The sequence below is a fragment of the Diabrotica virgifera genome, chromosome 3 (assembly GCF_917563875.1).
Source record: "Diabrotica virgifera virgifera chromosome 3, PGI_DIABVI_V3a".
In the NCBI taxonomy this organism is placed as follows: domain Eukaryota; kingdom Metazoa; phylum Arthropoda; class Insecta; order Coleoptera; family Chrysomelidae; genus Diabrotica; species Diabrotica virgifera.
The window spans coordinates 125091368-125114366 of NC_065445.1; the positions used below are offsets into that span (position 1 = coordinate 125091368).

The window sequence follows — 22999 nt, forward strand, 5'->3', positions numbered from 1 at the left end:
GAAATTAAAAAGACTTGGAGATAGTATACATCCTTGTCGGACTCCTCTACCTATTTTAAAAGGATCGGACTTATGGTCTTTAATTCTTATTCTGGTTTCACGGTTCTCATATAGGCTTTTCAACAGAGCTGACAGATGATCAGGAACCCCCATCTCATGTAGAACTTTCCACAAAACTGTCCAGTCTACACAGTAAAATGCCTTCTGATAATCCAGAAAGCAGATGATCATCGGAATTTTGAATTCTCGTGCTTTCTCAATGAGCTGTCGCATATTAAGAATTTGCTCCCTTGTGCCTTTACCCTTCACGAAGCCTGCCTGTTCTTGTGGTATTTGTCTATCCAGGTATGTCTGCATGCGATACTTGATGATTCTCAACAGAATTTTACTTGGGTGTGAAATTATTGAGATGGTTCGGTAGTTACTAGGTTTTGTAGTATACAATGATAGTATGATAGTAACATGCTACAGCAAAATTAAAATACTGTTCATTAGAGTTATATTTTATTTTTACAATAAATAGTTAAACATATCTGTACACTAAAATACGACTTCACAACAAATATAAAAATAAGTATGGTTACATATCTACATTTGTGGCAGTTGCAGTTACTCGTTACTATCTAAATTATTCAAATTAGGTCATTTTTCATCACACATGCTGTTACATTTGTTAAATGTTTGTAAATATTTCATAAATTTGATTGACAAATAATGTTACGGAATCTAATGTCACTGATAAAAAACTATGTTATTTATTTGTGTCTGACTTATTTTCAAAGATAAGACTTTTTTGAATGTAGGTGTTAAATAAGCTTATAATTTTAATGCTGTATAAAAAATTGTAGGCACCACATTTTATAAAATTCTTATGATTTCTATCCAGGATGAACTTGGAATATCTCTTCCTTTTCATTATTATAAATGAACCATTACGCCATCCATTTTCTTTTATATTCCAACGGTTACCATTATAATCGGTTTTTTACTGTTTAACAAGTGTCGTGCCATTCTTTTTAATTATCTTCTGATGAAGTTCTTCTTCTCCCTTTTTACAAGCCATGCTTCTTGTTCATTGGTGTATTGATACCTCCATGAAAGGTTGTAACTACATCTTTCTTCTACCGATTGGTGATTTATCTCTTGCTATTTTGACCACACGAGTCTCCCGTCTCCCCCATTCTGCTTATGTTATTTATGCCATTCTTTTTTATATTTGGCGTACATTCGTTTAATACATTATACGTTACATTTTCTTTTAATGTCTTCACTCCTCTTTCGATTTCTCAGCGTAGGTATTTCCTGTAATTATTCTTCTCCGTACTCTCATCTTTGTTGTTTCCAGTAGTCTTTATGTTGTGGTTGTATGCGGTCTTGTTTTTAATGCATAATATATATTACTGGTGTTATACTGGCTTTATAAATTTTTGACTTCATCTCAGTGTTAATATGTCGGTTTCGCCATATAGTGTTATTAAGACATCCTGCCAGTATATTTGCTTTTTTACCTACTTGATTTCTTACTTCTTTGTCCATGTCTCCGTAGCTGGACAGTGTAATTCCAAGGTATTTTATTTCCATTACTTATTCAATATGATGCTATCAATTTCTATTTTTTGCATCTGATTAGTTCTTTACTGATTACTATTTTTTAGTTTTCTGATATGAAATTGTCCTATTGAATTCCTTTGGCCTTGTTGTTAAATCTGTGAACTAATATTTGCCGACTATCGTCATCTTGGGCGACACTAATGCGTCGTCTGCGTAAGAGACTATTTTTACTTCTTTGTTTATTGTTCTGCAGCCTCCTCCTTTGTTAACGCTTTTGATGATTTCATCCATGATTAAATTGAAGAGTGGAATACAGATCTTTCTCTGTATTCCGCTGCCTATGTCTATAGGTTCTGTAAGTTGTCCATCTATTCTGACTCCATTTTGTTGTTTTGGTAGATGTTTTCAATAGTTTTTATGATATCTAGGGGAACTTCTCTATTATACAGAAGATGGATTACATCTTTAAGTCTTACTCTGTCAAATGATTTCTTCAACTCAATCAGACAGAGAAAAATGCTGCTCTATTATACACTAATGATTTCTCAGTAATTTGCTTTATAACGAATATTGCATCTGTACACGATCTTTCAGTACGAGAACCCTATCGTTCATCTGCTAAACTTATCCTCTGATTCATTAGGTTTTATAAAATTTTAGTTGTAAGTTTTAGGGTAGTATTTAATAAATTGATACTTCTGTAGTTTTCTGGTATCCCCTTTTTTGAATTGTAGAATTAGTCCGCTCTTCTCCATTCTTACGTTATTTTATTGTGTTTTATAATTTTGTTAATTGGTCGGTCATTGCTGCTCCATAATATTTTAATAATTCGTTTTCGTTTAAATATTTGGAATATGTAATACGTATTTACCTGTAGGCCTGTAGCTTTTTCGTTATTTAGCTTTTCAAGTGTTTGTCCAACTTCCTGCTGATGAAGTTATTCTTTATTATTAGCAGTCTTTTCGTGTATTCACCCTGCTTATTACTTTTAAAGAAGCGTATGAACTTTATTCATTAACATTTTTAAATTTTGTATTTATTTTTATCCATATATTTTATTCCATTAAATAATGTTTTAAATTTTGTGAAACGTGCAAGTCACCACTTCTGCTAAGCTGTACATAACCATGAAATGTGTAGTTAGAACTAACAGTAAAACAGGACAACAATCCATTACTGCATTTTGACTATCATTTGAATGAAAACATGGATAGGATCATTTGAGAGTAATCCACAAGGAAGAACTTCCTGTATTTGGCTGTATACCATTAATTACAAGTGAAATTTAATAAAAAAATTTCCTCTTGGTAAAAGGTATATTAGTTTAAAAAGCCCTAAAGGGTTACAAACATATAAACAAAACGTTTTCGCTCTGTAACAAGAGCATCATCAGTGTTACAAGAACATGGTGAGCCAACCAAAAAATACAAGGTCAAAGCCTTTCAAAAAAGAGACCAAAGTCTTATATAAATGAATACATCGAAAAATCCAAAAGATGGATAAAATTCCTAAGGATACGGTCCTAGGGCAACATATGACTCCCACACGTGGTAAGTGGGTCAAAAGCTAACTAGGTCATTATGTTATAAGAGGTGGCAGCTTGTATTTTTTTGGTTGGCTCACCGTGTTCTTGTAACACTGATGATGCTCTTGTTACAGAGCGAAAACGTTTTGTTTATATGTTTGTAACCTTTTAGGGCTTTTGAAACTAATATACCTTTTACCAAGAGGAAAATTTTTTATTAAATTTCATTTGAGAGCACTTTTAAATACCTACTTAATTCAACAATTATTAGAGGTGCCTAGGGATAGTGTTCTAACAGTATATTATATAGAGTATATACTCAAAAAGATTTAAACAAAGTAACATCATGCGTTAAATTCTAACCTAATCCAATTAGAAGCTTTTTTTACACATCAATGCTTAATAATATCGTTTGTTCGCTAATATAAGAACAATACTGTTTCGATATTTAAATTGCAATATGGCGTATGTTTAGATTTAGAATGCGTCAAAACTGCATTATTTTCGTTCTATATGGCATTTGGATGATTTTTGACAATTTTTATTGTTGCATCTGCTGGTTTTTTTCTTCTCGGGACAAACTCCTTGACTGCTTTGGCTTGAACTTGGCAGATAAATCGTTTCTTTTCGGTTTGTTTGGCAGCATTCCACCTAGAAATTTATAAAATAAAGCAAAACAATAAATACGGATATATATCCATAACAGGATTAAATATGATAACACAAAACTGTAACAGCAATTTTTACATTTGACAAAATAAAAAAAAAAGAGGAAGAGGATACAAAAATAAAGAAAGAAAATCTCAAACAACAAAGATACATAACTGAAGAAAAAAAATCGAATCCCTAAGTTTTCGAGATATTTGAAGCTGAAAATGAAACGGCACAGCTATTTTGATTAGTGTATTGTACCCTTTCATTTTTAACTTCAAATATCTCTAAACTAATGATTTTATCGTTACGAATGAACAGCATATTATTCAAATAAAAAGTATTGGAGAAACGAAAAATTCCGCTAAAATAGTAATTGCGCCAGTGGGGTAGAATGTGGGAAGGGTCAACCATTCACGTTCCTTTGTCGTACGCCTCTGGTTATTGGTACGCCAGAAACGTTTATTGCATATAATTATCTCCCATAGGGAGAATATCGTGACTGCGCAACTTGAGAGAATGGTACCGATGTACATCACATCAAATGAACTTTTCATAGCAGCCGTTTCTAGGGTTCGAATATCTGCGATGATTGCCGATCTCTGTCGCGGAGATGACACTTAAAGTTAAAGAAGAAGAAGTAGGATGTATACTACCTACAAATAGTTAATATTTAACTTTACGTTAATATTTTAATAAAATCAGTTTAATAGAATGTGACTCCTTACTGTGTTATAGGATGTTTGATTTAAAAAGTTAAAAATTATTATTACCCAGTACTTTAAAAGGGTGTGACATATTCTTATCATACTTGCCAAAAAGTGAGGTACTATACACCCTACTAAATTATGTTTAACAAACGTTTCTGGCTACGACCAGAGGCGTACTACAGAGGAAAGTGAATGGTTGACCCTTCCAAAATCCTACGCCACTGACGGAACTGCTAATACTAGCATAATTTCTAGATTCTCCAATACTTTCCACGTAAAATATATATAATATACATTATATATTTATAAATAATATATTCTTCATTCGTAACAATAAAATCAGTATAGTCTAGTCACAACAGAAGGGGTCCCGTGGGAAATTCTAGCTCGCCGTGATTTGATGGTGGTATTATAGGTTTTTTGGGTCGCTGAATCCGATGGAGGTGGTCTGGTTGCCTATATATTGCCCGTTTAATTGATATTAACAAATTATGGTAAAATTAGGTATTTTCCACGTGTTATTAGAAGCCCTGTAAATAAATTGATAGTGTTAAGGTTTTCTATGGTGTATTTTTGGTCGCTGAATCAAATGCGACTAGTCGCGATTACTCAAAATATATTCTTGTTTTGTTAATAACAAAATAATTGTTTATTCGCAGAAAAGCTCGAAATAATGCGCTATCTACAGCAATTTTGTAGTCTTTTTCATAGTATTTATATAAGTCGATTTCCACTAGTTGTGATAGCTTAAACCATTTTCCGACTTTGTTATAAATAAATTATTGCCAAAATACCTGTTTATATTACGTGTACTCACGGTTTTTGCTCTAAATAAAAAAAGACATAGCTAACATGGCAAAGAAAGCGAATTATATTGTGCCGATGTGTGTTTTTACCCTGAGGGTGAGTGTCACTCCTCAGAGGTAAAAAAGATACCTTTAACATAAGTCCCTAAGTGAATAAACTGATTAATTCTAAGCTACTTTTGTTGCAGCAAGTTTGTAGCCTTTTTCATAGTATTTTTATACGCTAAGTCGATTTCCACTAGTTGTGATAGCTTAAACCACGTTGTGACTTTGTTATTAATAAATTATTGCCAAAATACCTGTTTATAGTACGTGTACTTGCGGTGTTTGCTCTAAATTAAAAAAAACATAGCTACCATGTCAAAGAAAACGAATGATATTGTGCCGATGTGTGTTTTTACCCTGAGGGTGAGTGTCACCCCTTCTCAGAGGTAAAAAAAATACCTTTAAAATAAGTCCCGAAGTGAATAAACTGATTAATTCCAAGCAACTTTGTTCTATAGGGTTTTTTTACTAAGTCAATATTTTTCGAGTTATTTGCGAGTAAATATGATCATTTTTCAACAAGAAAACCAAGTTTTTAAACGGTTGTTCGCAAATAACTCAAAAAGGAAGTATTTTTCAAAAAAATTTCTAAGCAAAAAATAGACTATAAAAAATTGAAAAAAATTGTGTACGTGTGAGGTCTCTAGGCCCATTAGAAGCGGAGTTGTAGCTAATGAACAACAGGTTCATATTCGTCAAATTCCAAATCTAATATTTTAACATAAAATAACCAAAAAATGAAGCACGTTTTGAGGAAAACTTATTTCAACTTTTTTTGAATTTTTGAAAAAAGCTTTATTATTGATTTTTAAAAAAGTCTCTATTATCAAAAATAAGCAAGTTACGCTCAAAATAAAGTTGGTGTCTTTTTTTTTTGGTAAACAAAAATCGGGAAAATCACCCCCTAATTAGGATCTCAAATGAAATTAATCGTTACCGCTTCGCCAGTTGCTTTACTTATGTTGTGTTTATACGATATATAACTGTAAGTTTCATCGTTTCAAAGTGCTTATTTTTGAAAAAATTTGGTTTTAAAGTAAAATTATTTTAATTTTTAATTTTGAAAAAAATGCTTTTTTTCAAAATAACTAAAAATTGTTAGAGATACCAAAGAACTCAAAGAGTAAAAAAATGTAGGCATTGTTTTCCTGAATACTCTGGATTTTTTGTATTTCTGTAGCGGTAACGATTAATTTCAATTGAGATGCTTATTAGGGGTGATTTTCCGGATTTTTTTACCACAAAAAAGGACCAATTTTATTTTGAGCGTAACTTGCTTACTTTTGAATCTAGAAAGTTTTTTAAAAAACAAAAATAAAGCTTTTTTTTTAACTTTAAAAATGTTCTAATGAGTGTTCCCCAAAAATTGCTTTATTTTTTGGTTATTTTACGTTGAAATATTTTACATATTTCGAATTTGACGAATATGAACCTACTATTTTTATTAGCTATAACTCTGCTTGTACTGGGTCTAAAGACGTCATACATACATTTTTTCCATTTTTTTATATGATATTTTTACTATGAATATTTTTTCGATAAATACTTACTTTTTAAGTTATTTGTGAAAAATCTACTAAAAACGTGTTTTTTTTTTGTTGAAAAATGAGCATATTCACTCCCAAATAACTCGAAAATTATTGATTTCGTGAAAAAACTCTATAAAACAAAATTTTTTTAGAATTAGTCAGTTTATCCATTTCTGGACTTTTTAAAAGGTATCTTTTTCACCCCCCGAAAATGGGTGAAACTGGCCGCTAGGGTAAAAGCACACTTCGGCACAATATCACCTTTTTTCATTGATATGTTAGCTATGTGTATGCCAAATTTCATGTCAATCCAAGAGGTTCTTTTAAGTTTTCAGCAAAAACCGTGAGTACGCGAACAGTTATTTTTGCAATAATTTATTAAGGGAAACGGAGCAAAATGCAAAATTTTGACGCATGTAAAAATTTTCAATGTGTTTTAAATGTACATATTCATTTTTTTCGGATCCTGAGAAAACTAATAAGTATTTTTGAAAAATTTAAACGTAGAATGAAAGATTACTTTATTACCGAGTGCCGAAAGTCCCTTAGAATAAATAAAAAGTTTGTTTTGAATGAAATATTTGCAATTAAAAATCACACTAAATTTTCTCTTTTATTTTCACCTCTAACTTAGTATAGAAGTTTTCAGGGACTTTCGGCCCTCGGTAATAATCTTTCATTCTGCGGTTAAATTTTTCAAAAATATTTATTAGTTTTCTCAGGATTCGAAAAAAATGAATACATTTAAAACACATTGAAAATTTTGACATGCGTCAAAATTTTGCATTTTGCTCCGTTTCCCTTAATAACAAAGTCGGAACGTGGTTTAAGCTATCACGACTAGTGGCAATCGATTTAGCCTATAAGAATACTACGAAAAAGACTACAAACTTGCTGTAGATAGCGCATTATTTTGACCTTTTCTGCGAATAAACAATTATTTTGATATTAACAAAATAAAAACATATTTTGAGTAATCGCGACTAGTCGCATTCGGTTCAGGGAACAAAAATACACCAGAGAAGATGTTAATATTATCAATTTCTTTACAGGGCTTCTAATAATATCTGGAAAATACCTAATTTTACCATAATTTGTTAATAACAATTAAACCGGCAATATTTGGGTTTCCAGACCACTTCCATTGGATTCAGCGACCCAAAAAACCTATAATACCACCATCAAATCACGGCGAGCTAGAATTTCCCTCGGGACTTTTCCCGTGACTATTTCCTCAGAAAATGAACTTTTCAGAGCAGCTGTCTCTAAGGTCCGAATAGCTATGATGATTGCCGACCTCCTTCGAGGAGATTGCACTTAAAGAAGAATATGTGGGGTGTATACATATTACATGTAATTAATATTTAACCCAAATCAAATAAATAAAATAAGGCTCCTTACTGAGTTACACGATGTTTGATTTAAAAATTAGAAAATTATTTTTATCGCCAACCGTCACTAAAGTAATTAATTATTGTACTCATTTGACGCCATTTGCGGCAGTAAAGTAACACTTTATTGTACTGAAAGAAGAATTTTACTTTACCTGCCGCGAATAATCAAATTAACCGAGATTTAATGTAAGTGGTCGATGGCAGTAATCGAATGGCGAGTATTTGAGTGGACTTACAATTTATTTATGTACTTTAATTATTAAAAATATTGTACGATATGTGCGATATTATCAATTAAATTTATGTAAAAAAGTGAAATTCTGTAGTATTTTGTAATTATATTCATATAAAATTAATTAAAACTTTACCGATTTAGTAATTATTCAATATTGATAACTATCGATTAAAAATCGAAAGCGGCCATCTTGTAAGTTATCTGTCATCACTGTCATGAAATTATTATGACGTCTAAAATTTAAAAAGTTCTTAAATTGTAAATTGTAAGTAATTAAGTGTTAAAACCAATATCAAATTATGTTGGCAAATATTATTTTATATCAATAAAACATATCTTAAACGATTGTCAAATATACCAGTAAACGAGAAGTAAACTCAACCTTTCCAGGGACATATCTGAGCTTCTTAGAGACAATACAAATATCAACAAATCATACAGTTTCTAACGGAAATAAGAATAAAAGACATTTAATTGTATCACAAATTTTTCAGGTATACTTTTTGTTAGTACATATGTATTTACTTAATATTACAATCTCTTTTTATTTTTAATAAGTATTTTACATTGTTGTCGTTTATAACCCCAGTGGTTCGGACGACATTAAATTAAAAAAATATATGTTGGCGATAAAATTTTGTATGCACCACGTCAGTAAAGACTCTTTATCGAACTCGTCTGCTAGTCGCCTCGCTCGCTACGCCCGCTCTTCTCGTAATATCAGACTCGTTCGATAAAGAGTCACTTTACTGACTTGGTACATAAATATCTATTACCCAGTACTTTAAAAGCATTTGGCATATCCTTATCATCCTTGCCAAAAAGTGTAGGTACTATACACCCTACTAAATTATGTTAAACAAACGTTTCTGGCTACTACCAGAGGCGTACTACAGCGGAAAGTAAATGGTTGACCCTACCAAAATTCTACGCCACTGACGGAAGTGCTAATACTGGCATAATTTTTAGATTCTCCAAAACTTTCCACGTAAGTAATATACTCTTCATTCGTACCGATAAAATCATTAGCTTTCGAGATATTTGGAGTTAAAAATAAAGTGACACAATACATTAGTCAAAATAGCTGTGCCGTTTCATTTTCAACATAAAAAATCTCGAAAGGTGATGACTTTTATTGTTACGAATGAAGAATATATTATTTAAATAGAAAGTATTGGAGAATCGAAATAGGGTCAACCGTTCACTCTCCCCTGTCGTTCGCCTCTGGTAGTAGCCAGAAACGTTTATACAGTCGAACCCGCTTATTAGAATACCGGTTATAAGAATATCCCGGTTTAAGGAATAAAAAGTTGAGGTCCCGAAACGAGTCTACTAGCTGTCAATGAACGGTTAATAGAATATCCTGGTTATAGGAATATTTTTGCTTGGCACGAAGGCTATTCCAATAAGCGGTTTCAACTGTATATCATAATTTAGTATAGATAGTGTATAGTACCTACACTTTCTGCCAAGAATGACAAAGATACGGCAAATAGTTTTAAAGTACCTACTGGGTAAAAGAGTTATTAAATTTTTAAATAAATCACCCTGTAACTCAGTAACGAGCCACAATTTATTTAAGTGGTTTGGGTTAAATATTAAAATTTTGAGGTCTATAGAAATCTGTCTGATAGAATCTACAACTCAGAGATTGGACATTCTTAATGAATGACCCTGTATAAAGATATCTTAAAAACGAATTTTCTGACAGTTTTGATGAGAAATATTTGTCTAAGAGAAATACATTTTCGTTCCAACAAGATGGAGCACCTTCCCATAATATCGTTGGAAATTATTTAAATGAAACAAATCTTAATTTAACTTATGTCCTTCCTGTTAGGATTCCTCGGTTCACCAGAACTAAATCCTAATTTTTTATTTGCGTATTTAAAAAAATATTTATAAATCTGAAAAAGAACAATAATTATTGCAAAGCAGTTAGAAAAATAAAGCCAGTTGCCAGTTCATACAGTGCGCTGGAATAAGTGTTACCCCCCTTATTAACTTATTTATTTTTAGCACATAAGCAAAACGCTCGGACAGGTCGATTTTTAAAATAATCATAGTATATTATAGCATCAATGTTTCGAACTTTCCGTGATCCCTATTCATGTGACAGCCACAACTTTGATTTTTTTTAACCCTGCTGTCCCGTTCGAGTCAACTACACAAATGTACTGTTCGGGTCAATAAGACCCAACTATGGTTTACGCTCCTTAATCGAAATAAAATAAGCTAGTGGTGATAAATGAAACTTTATTAACAAGAAATTATGGTTAATTAAACAAAAATTATGTTGTTAATGTAAATTAAACCTTATTAATAAAAACAAAAGGCATTTTTTCTTTCAAAAAAGCCTAGTAACACATATCTACAACAATTTAATTTAGTTTACAACTGGCACAGTAATAAAAAGGATGGATTTTACAAATATGTTTGTGATATACAGGGTGTCCCGAAAAGAATGGTCATAAATTATACCACATATTCTGGGGTCAAAAATAGTTCGATTAAACCTAACTTACCTTAGTACAAATGTGCTCACAAAAAAAGTTACAGCCCTTTGAAGTTACAAAATGAAAATCGATTTTTTTCAATATATCGAAAACTATTAGAGATTTTTTATTGAAAATGGACATGTATAATTCTTATGTCAGGAACATCTTAAAACAAAATTATAGTGAAATTTTTCCACCCCATAAAAAATTTATGGGGATTTTGTTCCCTTAAACCCCCCAAACTTTTGTGTACGTTCCAATTAATTCATTATTGTGGTACCATTAGTTAAACACAACGTTTTTAAAACTTTTTTTCCTCTTAGTATTTTTTCGATAAGCCAGTTTTTATTGAGATGCGGCTTCTTTTTCAATATATTTACGTAAAAATTTTATGGGGGTTTTGTTCCTTTAAACCCCCTAATGTTTGTGTACGTTCCAATTAAACTATTATTGTGGTACCATTAGTTAAACACAGTGTTTTTAAAACTTTTGTCTCTTAGTCTTTTGTTCATAAGTCACCTTTTATCGAGATGTAGCTTCTTTTTAAAAATATACCTAAAAATGTAAATTATAAATAAATTTTCAGATTATTAACAGGTCTCTATAACCGTACTTAACCATATACAAATATGTGGTGGATTCGACAAATATTCAAAATATCTCGATAAACACTGGCTTATCGAAAAAGTACTAAGAGGCAAAAAAAGTTTTAAAAATAATGTGTTTAACTAGTAGTGCCACAATAATAATTTAATTGGAACGTACACAAAAGTTTGGGGGGGTTTAAGGGAACAAAACCCCCATAAAATTTGTATGGGGTGCACAAATTTTACTTAATTTTTTTTTACGATTTTACTGTCGTAAAAATGCCACATGTCAATTTTCAATAAAAAATCTCTGAGAGTTTTCGATATATGAAAAAAAAATCGATTTTCATTTTGTAACTTCAAAGGGCTGTAACTTTTTTTGTGTGCACTATTGTATATAGGTAAGTGAGGTTCAATCAACCTATTTTTTGACCCCAGAATCTGTGGTATAATTTATGACCAATCTTTTCGGGACACTCTGTATACAACATAATAATTAGTCTTGTTATCGTCTTTAGGGCAAGTTTACAGCGTGTTCGTTTAGCAGGCGGAGTTAGATTGTCCATAGAAGGTTCACTAGCATTTCCATCTTGTCTACTTGTTCCTGCTCGTATCCTTTTTACCAGTTCGTGAGAGCCTTTAGTTATTGGAATATTTTTTCTGGAAATGATGACTGGTTTTATTAGTTTTTTTCCCAATTCCTCAAGAAACATTCGCCGTTTTCCCAATTTATTGGTATTACATTGGATATTTATTGATGCCCATAACACGAACCCGTTGTAGGTAGAAATGTCCAGCAGAGTAGAAAAAACAGTCATTGGCCATCGATTTATCTCTTCTCACATGTATAGGTGCCAACAAGCTAATTCTAGAGTATCTAATGCTCCCTTATTGGAATTGTAATCTAAAATAATTTGGAGCTTTTTCATTTGATGAAAGTGATGCATGATGCATCGATTCATGATGCAAAGTACTCATAAGAACAACATTTCTATTATTTTTAGGAATATTGTCAACAACAGTGGTATCTTGCATGAAGCAAAAAAGACGAGCTATGAACTTGTTTATTCGCGATTTTTGCTGAAAGCTCCGGTTTATTTTACTTACAATCCCGGGCATTGTATCCACTTTGTTTTAGAAGAAATTGTCCTAAATTTTACGATGTAAAAAAGTTATTACACGTAATGTTGTGGCCTTCCAAATCACTACTCAAGTCACACATCACACGCATTCCTGTATAGATCTGCAATTTTAGAGCATAAGAAGTTTTACTGTTCATAATTACAAAAAAACCCAAACTTTTGTGCCATATTTCGCTGGCTTGCTTGGAATGTACCATTTGAAGGGAGAGCGGCCTCTAAAGGCAACTAGTTGCTTATCGACGGTAACATTTTCATCAGGGTTAAAAAATGTTGGTACATTTTCTATCTATGTTTCATTAATTTCACGTATTGCAGCAAGTTTAACAAAACGTCTCCTATCCTGTCTAGTAGTTTTGTTATCAAAACGTATTACTTGCAAACTTTTTGTAAATATATCAAATGACATTGTTGATTGAAATATACTACGACCCGTTTCTCCATTCCACAAACTTTTAGTTGATTCACCATGGGACTTATAAACTCGAGCTAAAAATAAAAGACCAATGTATGCTTGGAAACCAACAACTTTATTCATGTCTTTTCAGTTGGTTTCAAAGACATTCTGTCCGTCTATGTTGGTCATATTTATAATTTGGTTTGCAACTTCGTCCAGCTATACTACAGTTTATTTTACAAGTTTTAGCTTGCAGAAAATGTTTTTATTTACAGACGTATCCGGCTGCCAAACACACAGGTACTGCCAATATAGAATACTGCCAACTAAACACACATACCCAGGTAATTTTTAACGGTTTAAATACGCGGGTCACGTTGACCCGAACGTACCCTAGGTAACAATTTCATTTTTATCAAAAAAATCAGGAAGTTGATTGTTTATTTCATATGCAATTAAAAGACCTCGTATTAGGTAATAAAGTCACGAAACACCAAATCGTTACGCCGCGTAATAATTTGTAAAATAAGAAATAAATTATTTTTTGGGTCAAATAGACCCGAACAGGACAGCAGGGTTAATGGGAAAGTACATCATGTGACACCTCATTTAAAAGCTTTTGAAATACTGATTACAAAAATGTATATATAATACTTTAATCCTGTTTAAACTGTAGGCGCAAAATTTTTTTCGAATTATTTTTAAACGCATTTATTTTTTCGAATTTTGAGAAAACTAATAAGTATTTTTGAAAAATTTAAACGCAGAATGATATATTACAGTATTGTCGAGGGTCAAAAGTCCCTGAGAACTTCTATAATGATTATTTTAATAAGTCACAGGGGTGAAAAAAACAGAAAATTTATTTTGATTTTTAATTTCAAATATATCATTAAAAATAAAGTTTTTGTTTTTCCTAAGGGACTTTCAGCTCTCAGTAATAATGTAATATTTCATTCTGCGTTTAAATTTTTAAAAATATTTATTAGTTTTCTCAGGATTCGAAAAAAATAAATACGTTTAAGGTGTGAGTGCCCTCAGGGTGTATGCTAGAGTAATGTATATGTAAATTCCTCATCAATCTTAATAACATTCCAGTGAGCATAAGCGAATTTTAGAGTATTATTTATGGGACTATGGACAATGGACATCTGACGGATACGGAGACGATTTTTATCTTCAGCGATTTGGAGAATTTTTGCCTGGAAATAATTGTAGATGTCTATTTATTGAAACGTTCGAATGGAAGCTGACTTTTGGCTGGGAAGACTTTTAAGGCGTCTATTTAGTAGGAGATGGTTGAGTTTACTGTTTTGATAGAATAATCGTTGCTCACAAATATTTAAATATTTTGGGGAATGGTGTCGACTTTTTATTGTAATAAAGGTTTGTTGCAGGTTACGTCTTGGATAAAGGGCGTATAGTTCTGGATTGAGGAGGCGGGGACAGTTGTCCAGTATTGGATTGGCTAGAGAGCAGGGTCCCGCAAGGCTGACTGGCGCCCTCGTGCGGGACATATTTTAGCGCCCTTTAAATCTCCTATTTAAAATAATAAATATTTTTCAAAGATTTAAACGCAGAATGAAAGACTACATTATTACTGAGGCCGAAAGTCCCTGAAATCTTCTATAATATTTATTTTAATAAGTTACAGGGGTGAAAGTAAAAGAGAAAATTTAGTGTGATTTTTAACCTGAGAGCAGTCGCGCCGTTAGAAGAAATCTAACATTTTTTCCTTTTTCGTGATAACTCGATGAAAAATTGTGCAACATAACTTTCCACTCGTAAGTGCTTCGAGGAGGGGTGTAGTAATGCGTGGGTTTTTTCTTTTTTTTTCATCTTCTTCTTCTTTTTTTGGAATTTATGGCTTTGGTGAGTATGAATTAGCTTTAACAATTGTTAGAAATAATATTTCTAACATAACAAGTAAATAAAAATACTATAAACTAAAAATTTGTTGTAACTTCGTATTTAAATTCGTTGTGTTAGATAAAATCTAATGCGCGACCGATTACGTGACAGAAAAGGTCGCGAATGTTCCCGGGTTAATTGCAAATATTTAATTTAAAAGAAACTTTTTATTTATTCTGAGTGACTGTCGGCCCTCGGCAATAACGTTATCTTTCATTCTGCGTTTAAATTTTTTAAAAATACTTATTAGTTTTCTCAGGATTCGAAAAAAAAATTAATACATTTAAAACACATTGAAAATTTTGACAGGCAACATTTTGCGCCTTTCCCCTTAAATTTTTTTTCTACATTAATATAGCACCCTGTATATTAAATGAAAAATATACATTTAAGTAAATAAACAACAATATTTTGTCATTTCAAAGTTTTCAAACAAATTTTATATAGGGTGTCTGCATAATTAGGTACCATATGAGAAACTGTTTTATTATTAATTTTACGAGAAAAAGTTATTATTCATAAAAAGATCTGCATTGTCTAGAACTCAGAATACAACCATCGAATATCAAATTTTAGGTATCTTATACGTGGTATGTCAAAAAATATGAGTTTCGGTCAAGAGCAAAGTACGTTTAGTTTTCACAATATTGAAAAGTTGTTATGAAAAGTTGTTCAGCATTAAAAACTATACATCCTTCTAATTAAAATATTGTGATCTAGAAAGGCACCTTACTGTTGATCGAAACACATATTTTTTTACACATATCTCATATAAAATTGATAAAATTTGATAGGATTTGATGGTAGCATTTTAGATTCATCTTAGATCTCATATGATTCATTTTAGATCCATTCAGATTCATTTTAGATCTCATTTAAAATTGATAAAATTTAATAGGATTTAATGGTTGCATTTTAGATTTTAGACCATGCAAAGCTTTTTATAAAGAACTTTTAATCGTACTATAATAAATTGTACTTTTTAACAACGCCCTTTTCGTTTATTAGAAATAATGTGATAAGTTTTATTACTAATAATTAGCCCTTTTCATTTATTACAAATAATGTGATAACTCTTTTATTATTATTAATTGATTAATCATTAATAATAAAAGAGTTATCACATTAACCCCCTCTGTGGCTCAGTGGTAAGAGCGCCTACCTTTGGATCAAAAGGTCCGAATGGTCGTGAGTTCGAATCGCACCAGGGTCAGAGGTTTTTCGTTTATTATAAATTAATAAATGAAAATAGTTTCTGTCCTTGTGGGATCGGTACTCACCGGAGGGACCGCAGACGTTCGGATACAATTAGCGTCTCTTTGCAAAGACAATGACGTCGACTTTGCAAAGTAACAAGACACTTACTCAACACATTACTCCCCGGGGTTAGTGATAAGTTATAGTCTAAAAAATCATTATGAAATTGACTGGCCAGTTGGTTGCGAAACCAGTGCTAATAAAACACAAAACACACACACACAGTTATCACATTATTCGTAATAAATGAAAAGGGCGTTGGGTATCTGTAATTTGAGAAAAAAAAATTTCAATTAAAGGATGTAATTTTATATTAAAACATAGTTTTTAATTAATTCCAAACAACTTTTCATAATAATGATTTTCGATATTGTGAAATACAAGGTAATCTTGATCGAAATTCATATTTTTGATACTCGTATAAGATTGATACAATTTTATATTTGGTTGTATTTTAGTTTTTAGACTATACAAACCATTTTATGAAAAATAAATTTTTTCCGTAAAATTAATACAGTGGAACGCCGATAAGTCGGCCTCCGATAACCCGGAAATCCAGCTAACCCGGACTAATTCTGCTTGATCCGGCAAGTTGTGTTTTTGATGGAGTAAACTGCTAAGTTGCGTTTTATGGGTGTTAATGATTTATGTTTCTACTCGTCAAGGAGTGTGATTTGATGTTTATTTGACTATTTTGAGTGTCGCGTTAGTTTACATTACAACATAAAATCGATTGGATGGTATGACAAGCGTAATTCAATCTACTTCAAAGAAAAAACTTAGGAAGGAGCAACAAAATATGTTTTTGACGGTGTAAGTTCAACATTTCAGGAAGGGAATAATTATTTTTCAGTGATAACACAATATTTGATTTTTGAGATTACTCTAGCTGTTCATGAAATAATTAAAATTGTATATAAAAAATGATTATCTCATTTAACATAAATATTTCTTATTTACCAAACCTTCGGTTTAGCGCCCCTTTGGGGTTACGCTGGCGTGCGCCGCACGCGTTGCACGCCCGGTTACGGGGGCCCTGCTAGAGAGAGGTGAAGTGGTTGGGATGTTTGTTCGGCCATTAGTAAGGTTGTTGTTTATGATGCCAAAATTATCCGAAAGCGAAAGGGTCTTGCAGAACCCGATAAGGTAAAAACTGATTCATTTAAATGTATAATAGACTTTCTTAGAAAACTAGATCTGTTGGACTGGATATTGATAGGTATATCATCTACATAAAGGTCTCTTTTAAGTCACATTCTGCATGATACCAAACCAACAGATTTTCAAGTTCCGATCTCTATTGGTCGAGCTACTGATTTAAACTTATAAACCCCCCCTCTGTGGCTCAGTGGTAAGAGCGCCTACCTTTGGATCGAAAGGTCCGAATGGTCGTGAGTTCGAATCTCACCAGGGTCAGAAATTTTTCGTTTATTATAAATTAATAAATGAAGATACTTTCTGTCCTTGTGGGATCGGTACTCACCGGAGGGACCGCAGACGTTCGGATACAACTAGCGTCTCTTTGCAAAGACAATGACGTCGACTTTGCAAAGTAACAAGACACTTACTCAACACACATACTACACATTACTCCCCTGAGTTAGTGATAAGTTATAGTATAAAAAATCATTATGAAATTGACTGGCCAGTTAGTTGTGAAAACCAGTGCCAATAAAACACAAAACACACACAACACACAAACTTATAAACCCCTTTAAAAGTAACATGTATTGTCTCTCTTTTTAGATACTTTACTGTTTAAACTTAACCTACTTAATAACTTACATATTATCTATTTTTGGATCCATAAATATACTGTTCCACGCCAAGTCTTGTGGAGTTCTATGGTGCATCACTTTACTACTAAACCCTCTATACGTAAGAGGTTGGCCATTCATTGCCCATCTCCACTTTGTAGTTTTCCAATCATAGATACCTCCGATCCATCTGTCATGACGCTCTAAAACAACAACATTTTTTATTAATACGTGTAATAAATCCGCAATTCCACTACACAAATCTGCTGAAGAACACAAATCTGCTGAACACAAAGCTGAAGTAGATATTTGAATAAAACAAACACTGCAAACCGTTATAAAAACCAAACTTGAAAAAACATGTATGCTGTATGGTGTATGAAAAGGCAAATGTCATGTTGTTATTTGTCATACTCGGCCGTCTAAACAAACGACCACAACTTCAAACGGCTTTGTTGTTCTTTGTTTACGCTATAATTTCACTGTAGTTATATTATAAGACAGCAAATAAGTATAGTGAATATAGCGTAAATGAAATATGTTTATATGGGATTAAGCTACAAGAATTTTTTTAAATAATTTTTTGAGGACGATTAATAATTAATGGTTGTAATGAAATCGGGTTCAAAAAGTTATTTAAAAAAATTCTGCGAAAATGTACTCGTAAAACCAAGTTGTTTATAATTAGTTACGAATATCTTTTGAAAATTGATATTTTCGGATCTTATAGGCAACAGCATGCATAGGTACGACTGAAAAAATCTGAGGGTGGCGTTTTTACCCCAGTAAATCAAGCAGTATCAAATTCTGACTGTTTAGTGTATTTTTGGTACCCTAATGTTTTAGTATAGTCTTTATTGTAATTGTGGTTGTTTAACGAAGTTGTGTAACTTATATTTGTGTTTGTGTATTGTGTGTTGCATATGTATTCTTTTAGATTATAGGTGATGTTTTTCCGACTTCCTTGTCCTCCGTTATTGTTGATATATTCTTGTTGTTGACTTTTTTTAAATATTGGTAACCAAAACCAACCATTCTACCGATGGGTTATCTAAAAACTTTTCTTCATTAAGTAGGATGAGCGCTGCTTGTGTTTGTTGTCCCCGGGATGCTTCATGTTTGTGTTTGCATATCTCGGATTCCTCGAAGTCTCTGTTCCTTATATACGTTTCATGTTCCGGTTGCATGCTTTCTCCTAACACTTAGTGGTCTTGCAGTTTTTCCCACGCAGAAATTGTTGCATTCACAGGATATTTTATAGATGAAGTTGTTTATCTTTTTTGTTTTTGTTGGTTTTGGTTATGGACAGAATATATCTCAGTGTGTTGGTTGTTTTGAATTTTGTTGTGATTTTGTACTTGTTTCCTATAATTTTCAGTATTTCTGATAAGCTCTTTACACATGTTTCTTGTTTATAAATGACAGTGGGTAGTCATTTTTTGTCAAAACCTTTGTTAGCAGGTTCTTTTCTTCCTGAAATGCATTTTCAATAGAGCAGGTGCTTCGGACTCTTTCATATAGACGACTTGATAATTCCTTTTTTGATGTTTACGTTGTAGTTGGAGTGATAATTTAAATATCTGTTGGTGTGGGTTGTTTTTCTATAGACTTTGGTTGCGTATCCCGCTTCTTCTTTTGTGATTAGCATGTCCAGAAGAGGAAGTGAATTATTGTGTTCTTGTTCTGTTCCATGCTGAATTTGATTGATTCTTCTTGACTGTTGATGACAAAAAAGTAATAGGAATATTTGCTACAAATAATGTCTTATAACACTTTCTGTAGGGTTACTACTTTACCAGATAAACGCGAAAACACTTTGCACCCCTTTTCCAATATGGGGTTGGGGACAAGGGTGGCGACCCCACAAACTTGAGCTTCGGCTTGTATAAAATGCAACCTTAAGGGCCGGTATTTTATGTCCCGGTTAAATCTCGGCTAGCTAACCGGGGTTTAATCGGGACAGAAAAGTACCTCATAGGGCCTTTTGAGTTGTAATAAATGCAATTATAATTATTATTATAGTTATTTATGATTATAATAATATAAGACAAAGAAGACCTGGAGTATATGGCTAGAAAACTAATAGAAGGGTACAAAAAATGGGACCTCGAAGTAAATGTCCAAAAAACACAATATCTTTGCGTAGGAGGAGAACATACTGCAGATGACCTCGACTTAGAAGATGAAACTATTAATAAATGTGACCAATGTACATATTTGGGGGTAAAACTGACAAAGACAGGAAGAAGTGATGAAGCCATAAAAGACAGAATAACCAAAGGAAAACAAGTTATAGGTGCGTTGAATTCAGTATTATGGCAAAAAAATATAAGACTGGAAACGAAAAAAAGAATATTAAAACCAGTAATCGTCTATGGCTCAGAAGTGTGGCAGTTATCACAAAAACTTAAAGGTAACCTATTGGCAGTTAAAATGGATTTTTGGAGGAGAGCAGCGGGAAAGTCTAGATTAGAACATGTGAAAAATGAGGACATCAGGAAACAAATGAAAGTACAAAGATCAATTATAGAAGACATCGAAAAACAACAACTAATATGGTACGGACCTGTTAGACGTATGGGGGAAGAAAGACTACGCAAAAAGATATTAGAACGGGTACCACCAGAGAAAAGAAAACGAGGACGACCACCAACAACACGGATCCAAGGAATCTCAAAAGCAATGTCAGCAAGAAATCTATCTGAAGAAGACTGGCAGAATAGACAGGCTTGGCGAACGGGAACCCAAAGGCGTATTACGCTGTGAACGGGATATATATATATATATATATATATATATATATATATATATGATTAAAATAATAATTATATATATATATATATATATATATATATATATATATATATATATATATATATACATCTTTATATCATACCTGAACCATCTGGAAAACCGTACAATCCTGAACCTCCTATATCTAGAGTATTTAGAGTTGCCCACGGTACGCTTATATTCATTAATTCTAGCGGGGAGTTCAAAAATGTATATATACAAAAGAAATGTTTAATATTTTTAAAGATATATAAATAGGGATTTTACATATTATTGACATAATCCTGATCCCCTTGTTATTTCAGTCAATTCTGAACCCAAACATATGTGTATATATACAAACCTGAGCCTAATAGATGTTGCCAGTTTTTAGTGAAATGGGATTCTTAGGGAATTTTTCGTATGGCTTCAGTAAGTAGTCAAAATAAAAATTAACAAAAGAAATGCAAGAATTATCTTTTACATATGCATAAGTTTACACCTTTTTGGATAGTTACAATTTATCTAGTAAATTATTTGTATTGTTCATTAAGTGAACAAATAGACAAACCCCTCTGTTTATTTATTTTCCGGAGAAGAATAAATTGAATAAAACTTAGTCTCTTATAATGGTGGTCCCTGGGATTGGGATCTCAGATTAAAAGAACACTCGCCTGTGGAGTAATGACAGCAGTAATTTATTTAGTTAGTTTATTTTTCAAAATAATAAACATACAGGCTTTAAAAAATTGCAAATTATAAATATCTCAAAAAAACAAACTATTAAACTGATTGTAATAAAATATTATATATAAGAAATTAAAGCAACCTCTTTTATCAAACACAATGATAAACTCGTTGGCGTAAGTTTTGATTGTATCTCAACAACAACAAATGTTTAAAAATGCAAAAAAATTAAATACATAGTGGATTGCACAGTAACGTTACATAGTATTTAAAAATAATACCTATTTAAAACTCATTAGTTAAAAAAGGGTTTTAAACAGTAACAAACTTGTCGGCGAAGGTATCACATTACTGCAAAAGATCCGTCCCACATAATGAATATCATAAAGAAGGCGAACCCATCATAATATTGCAAAACGATATTATGTCCCACCGAATTAACAGCGATGGCAGCATCATATTACTATAAACTATACGTTCCAGGTTCCAGTTCTTATAATGAAATGAATGTCAAAAATATGACGTACCTATGTTGACAGCAATTTATGCAGATTAACAAAAAAGGAATAAATCAGGAAAGTATTCGGTACAATAATTTATTATCAAAAGTAGGTACATTTGTACATTACTTGATTTTATTATTGATTATAGCTTAAGTAATGGCAATTTCAATTGCCTGCAAGCGTAAGAATAATGTGATACAGATCAAAAATAAAACAATAATGTCTTTCAAAATAGTGAAAAAAAAAATAAACATCAACTAAAAAATATTTGAAAAATAGTGTTTAATATTTAATGTTTTCCTTTATACATATATTATAAACGATAGCTTTGATACTTGTGCATTTTCTTTCTTTAAATACCTCGACACTCTAATAAGTTGATGCACTTCTACCTCAACGGGAGGCTTTCTGTTTTTAATATGGTCGGAAAAATATTCTGCGATAATGCTTTTTTGTTGCTTTGTCCATGGTTGTCTCCTATCAATAAAGATTTTCTTTTTTAAGTGGCCCTTTTTTTTGGTGGTTCTTTATTATTATTTAAGTTAGCTGAAGTAGATGGAATCTGGTAATCGGCGTTTAGATTATCATCCAATATATATTTTCCATTTCTTCACCTTGTGCGTCAGAGAGAGGAGGTAAGTTAATGTCAATTTCGTCTAAAGTTTTACCTTTGTATTTTTCAGCTCCTTCCATCATTAAAAGTAAAAGTTTAGAAATTTTAGCAGTTTGATATATACTTTTTCAGACAAACGATAATAATTGCAATGCGTTTGTAATGTGTGTCCCATGAATTTGCTTAATTGCTCCTTATGATTATTGTAAAATTGGAGAAGTTGAGTAATGGTGGCCAAATGCTTTCGAAGTTTTGTTGCTGTTATACTCGCAGGTCTCTCCAACTGACATTTCTTGGCATATTTATGAATAATTTTAGTTCCATCAACAAATCCTCTTCCAGTGGTGTGAAATACAAAGTCACTTTCAATTACAAAGTTATTTCTACAGTGTAAAATATAATCGAAATGCATTTTCATTGATAGTGATAACA

General features: G+C 32.0%; 1 protein-coding gene across 2 annotated transcripts in view; it reads right to left on the bottom strand.

The window, feature by feature from the left end:
* Positions 1-491: 491 nt before the first annotated feature.
* The window catches only part of LOC114334835 (uncharacterized), a 322752-nt gene continuing 300244 nt past the window's right edge, over positions 492-22999 (bottom strand). For both annotated transcript variants that reach the window (XM_028284940.2, XM_028284941.2), the window contains 2 exons: positions 18021-18195; positions 492-3727 (listed from right to left, as the gene is read on the bottom strand). In XM_028284940.2, coding sequence (XP_028140741.2) covers positions 3586-3727; positions 18021-18195 — 317 coding nt within the window. In that variant the 3' untranslated portion in view covers positions 492-3585. The remainder of the gene's footprint in view (positions 3728-18020; positions 18196-22999) is intronic.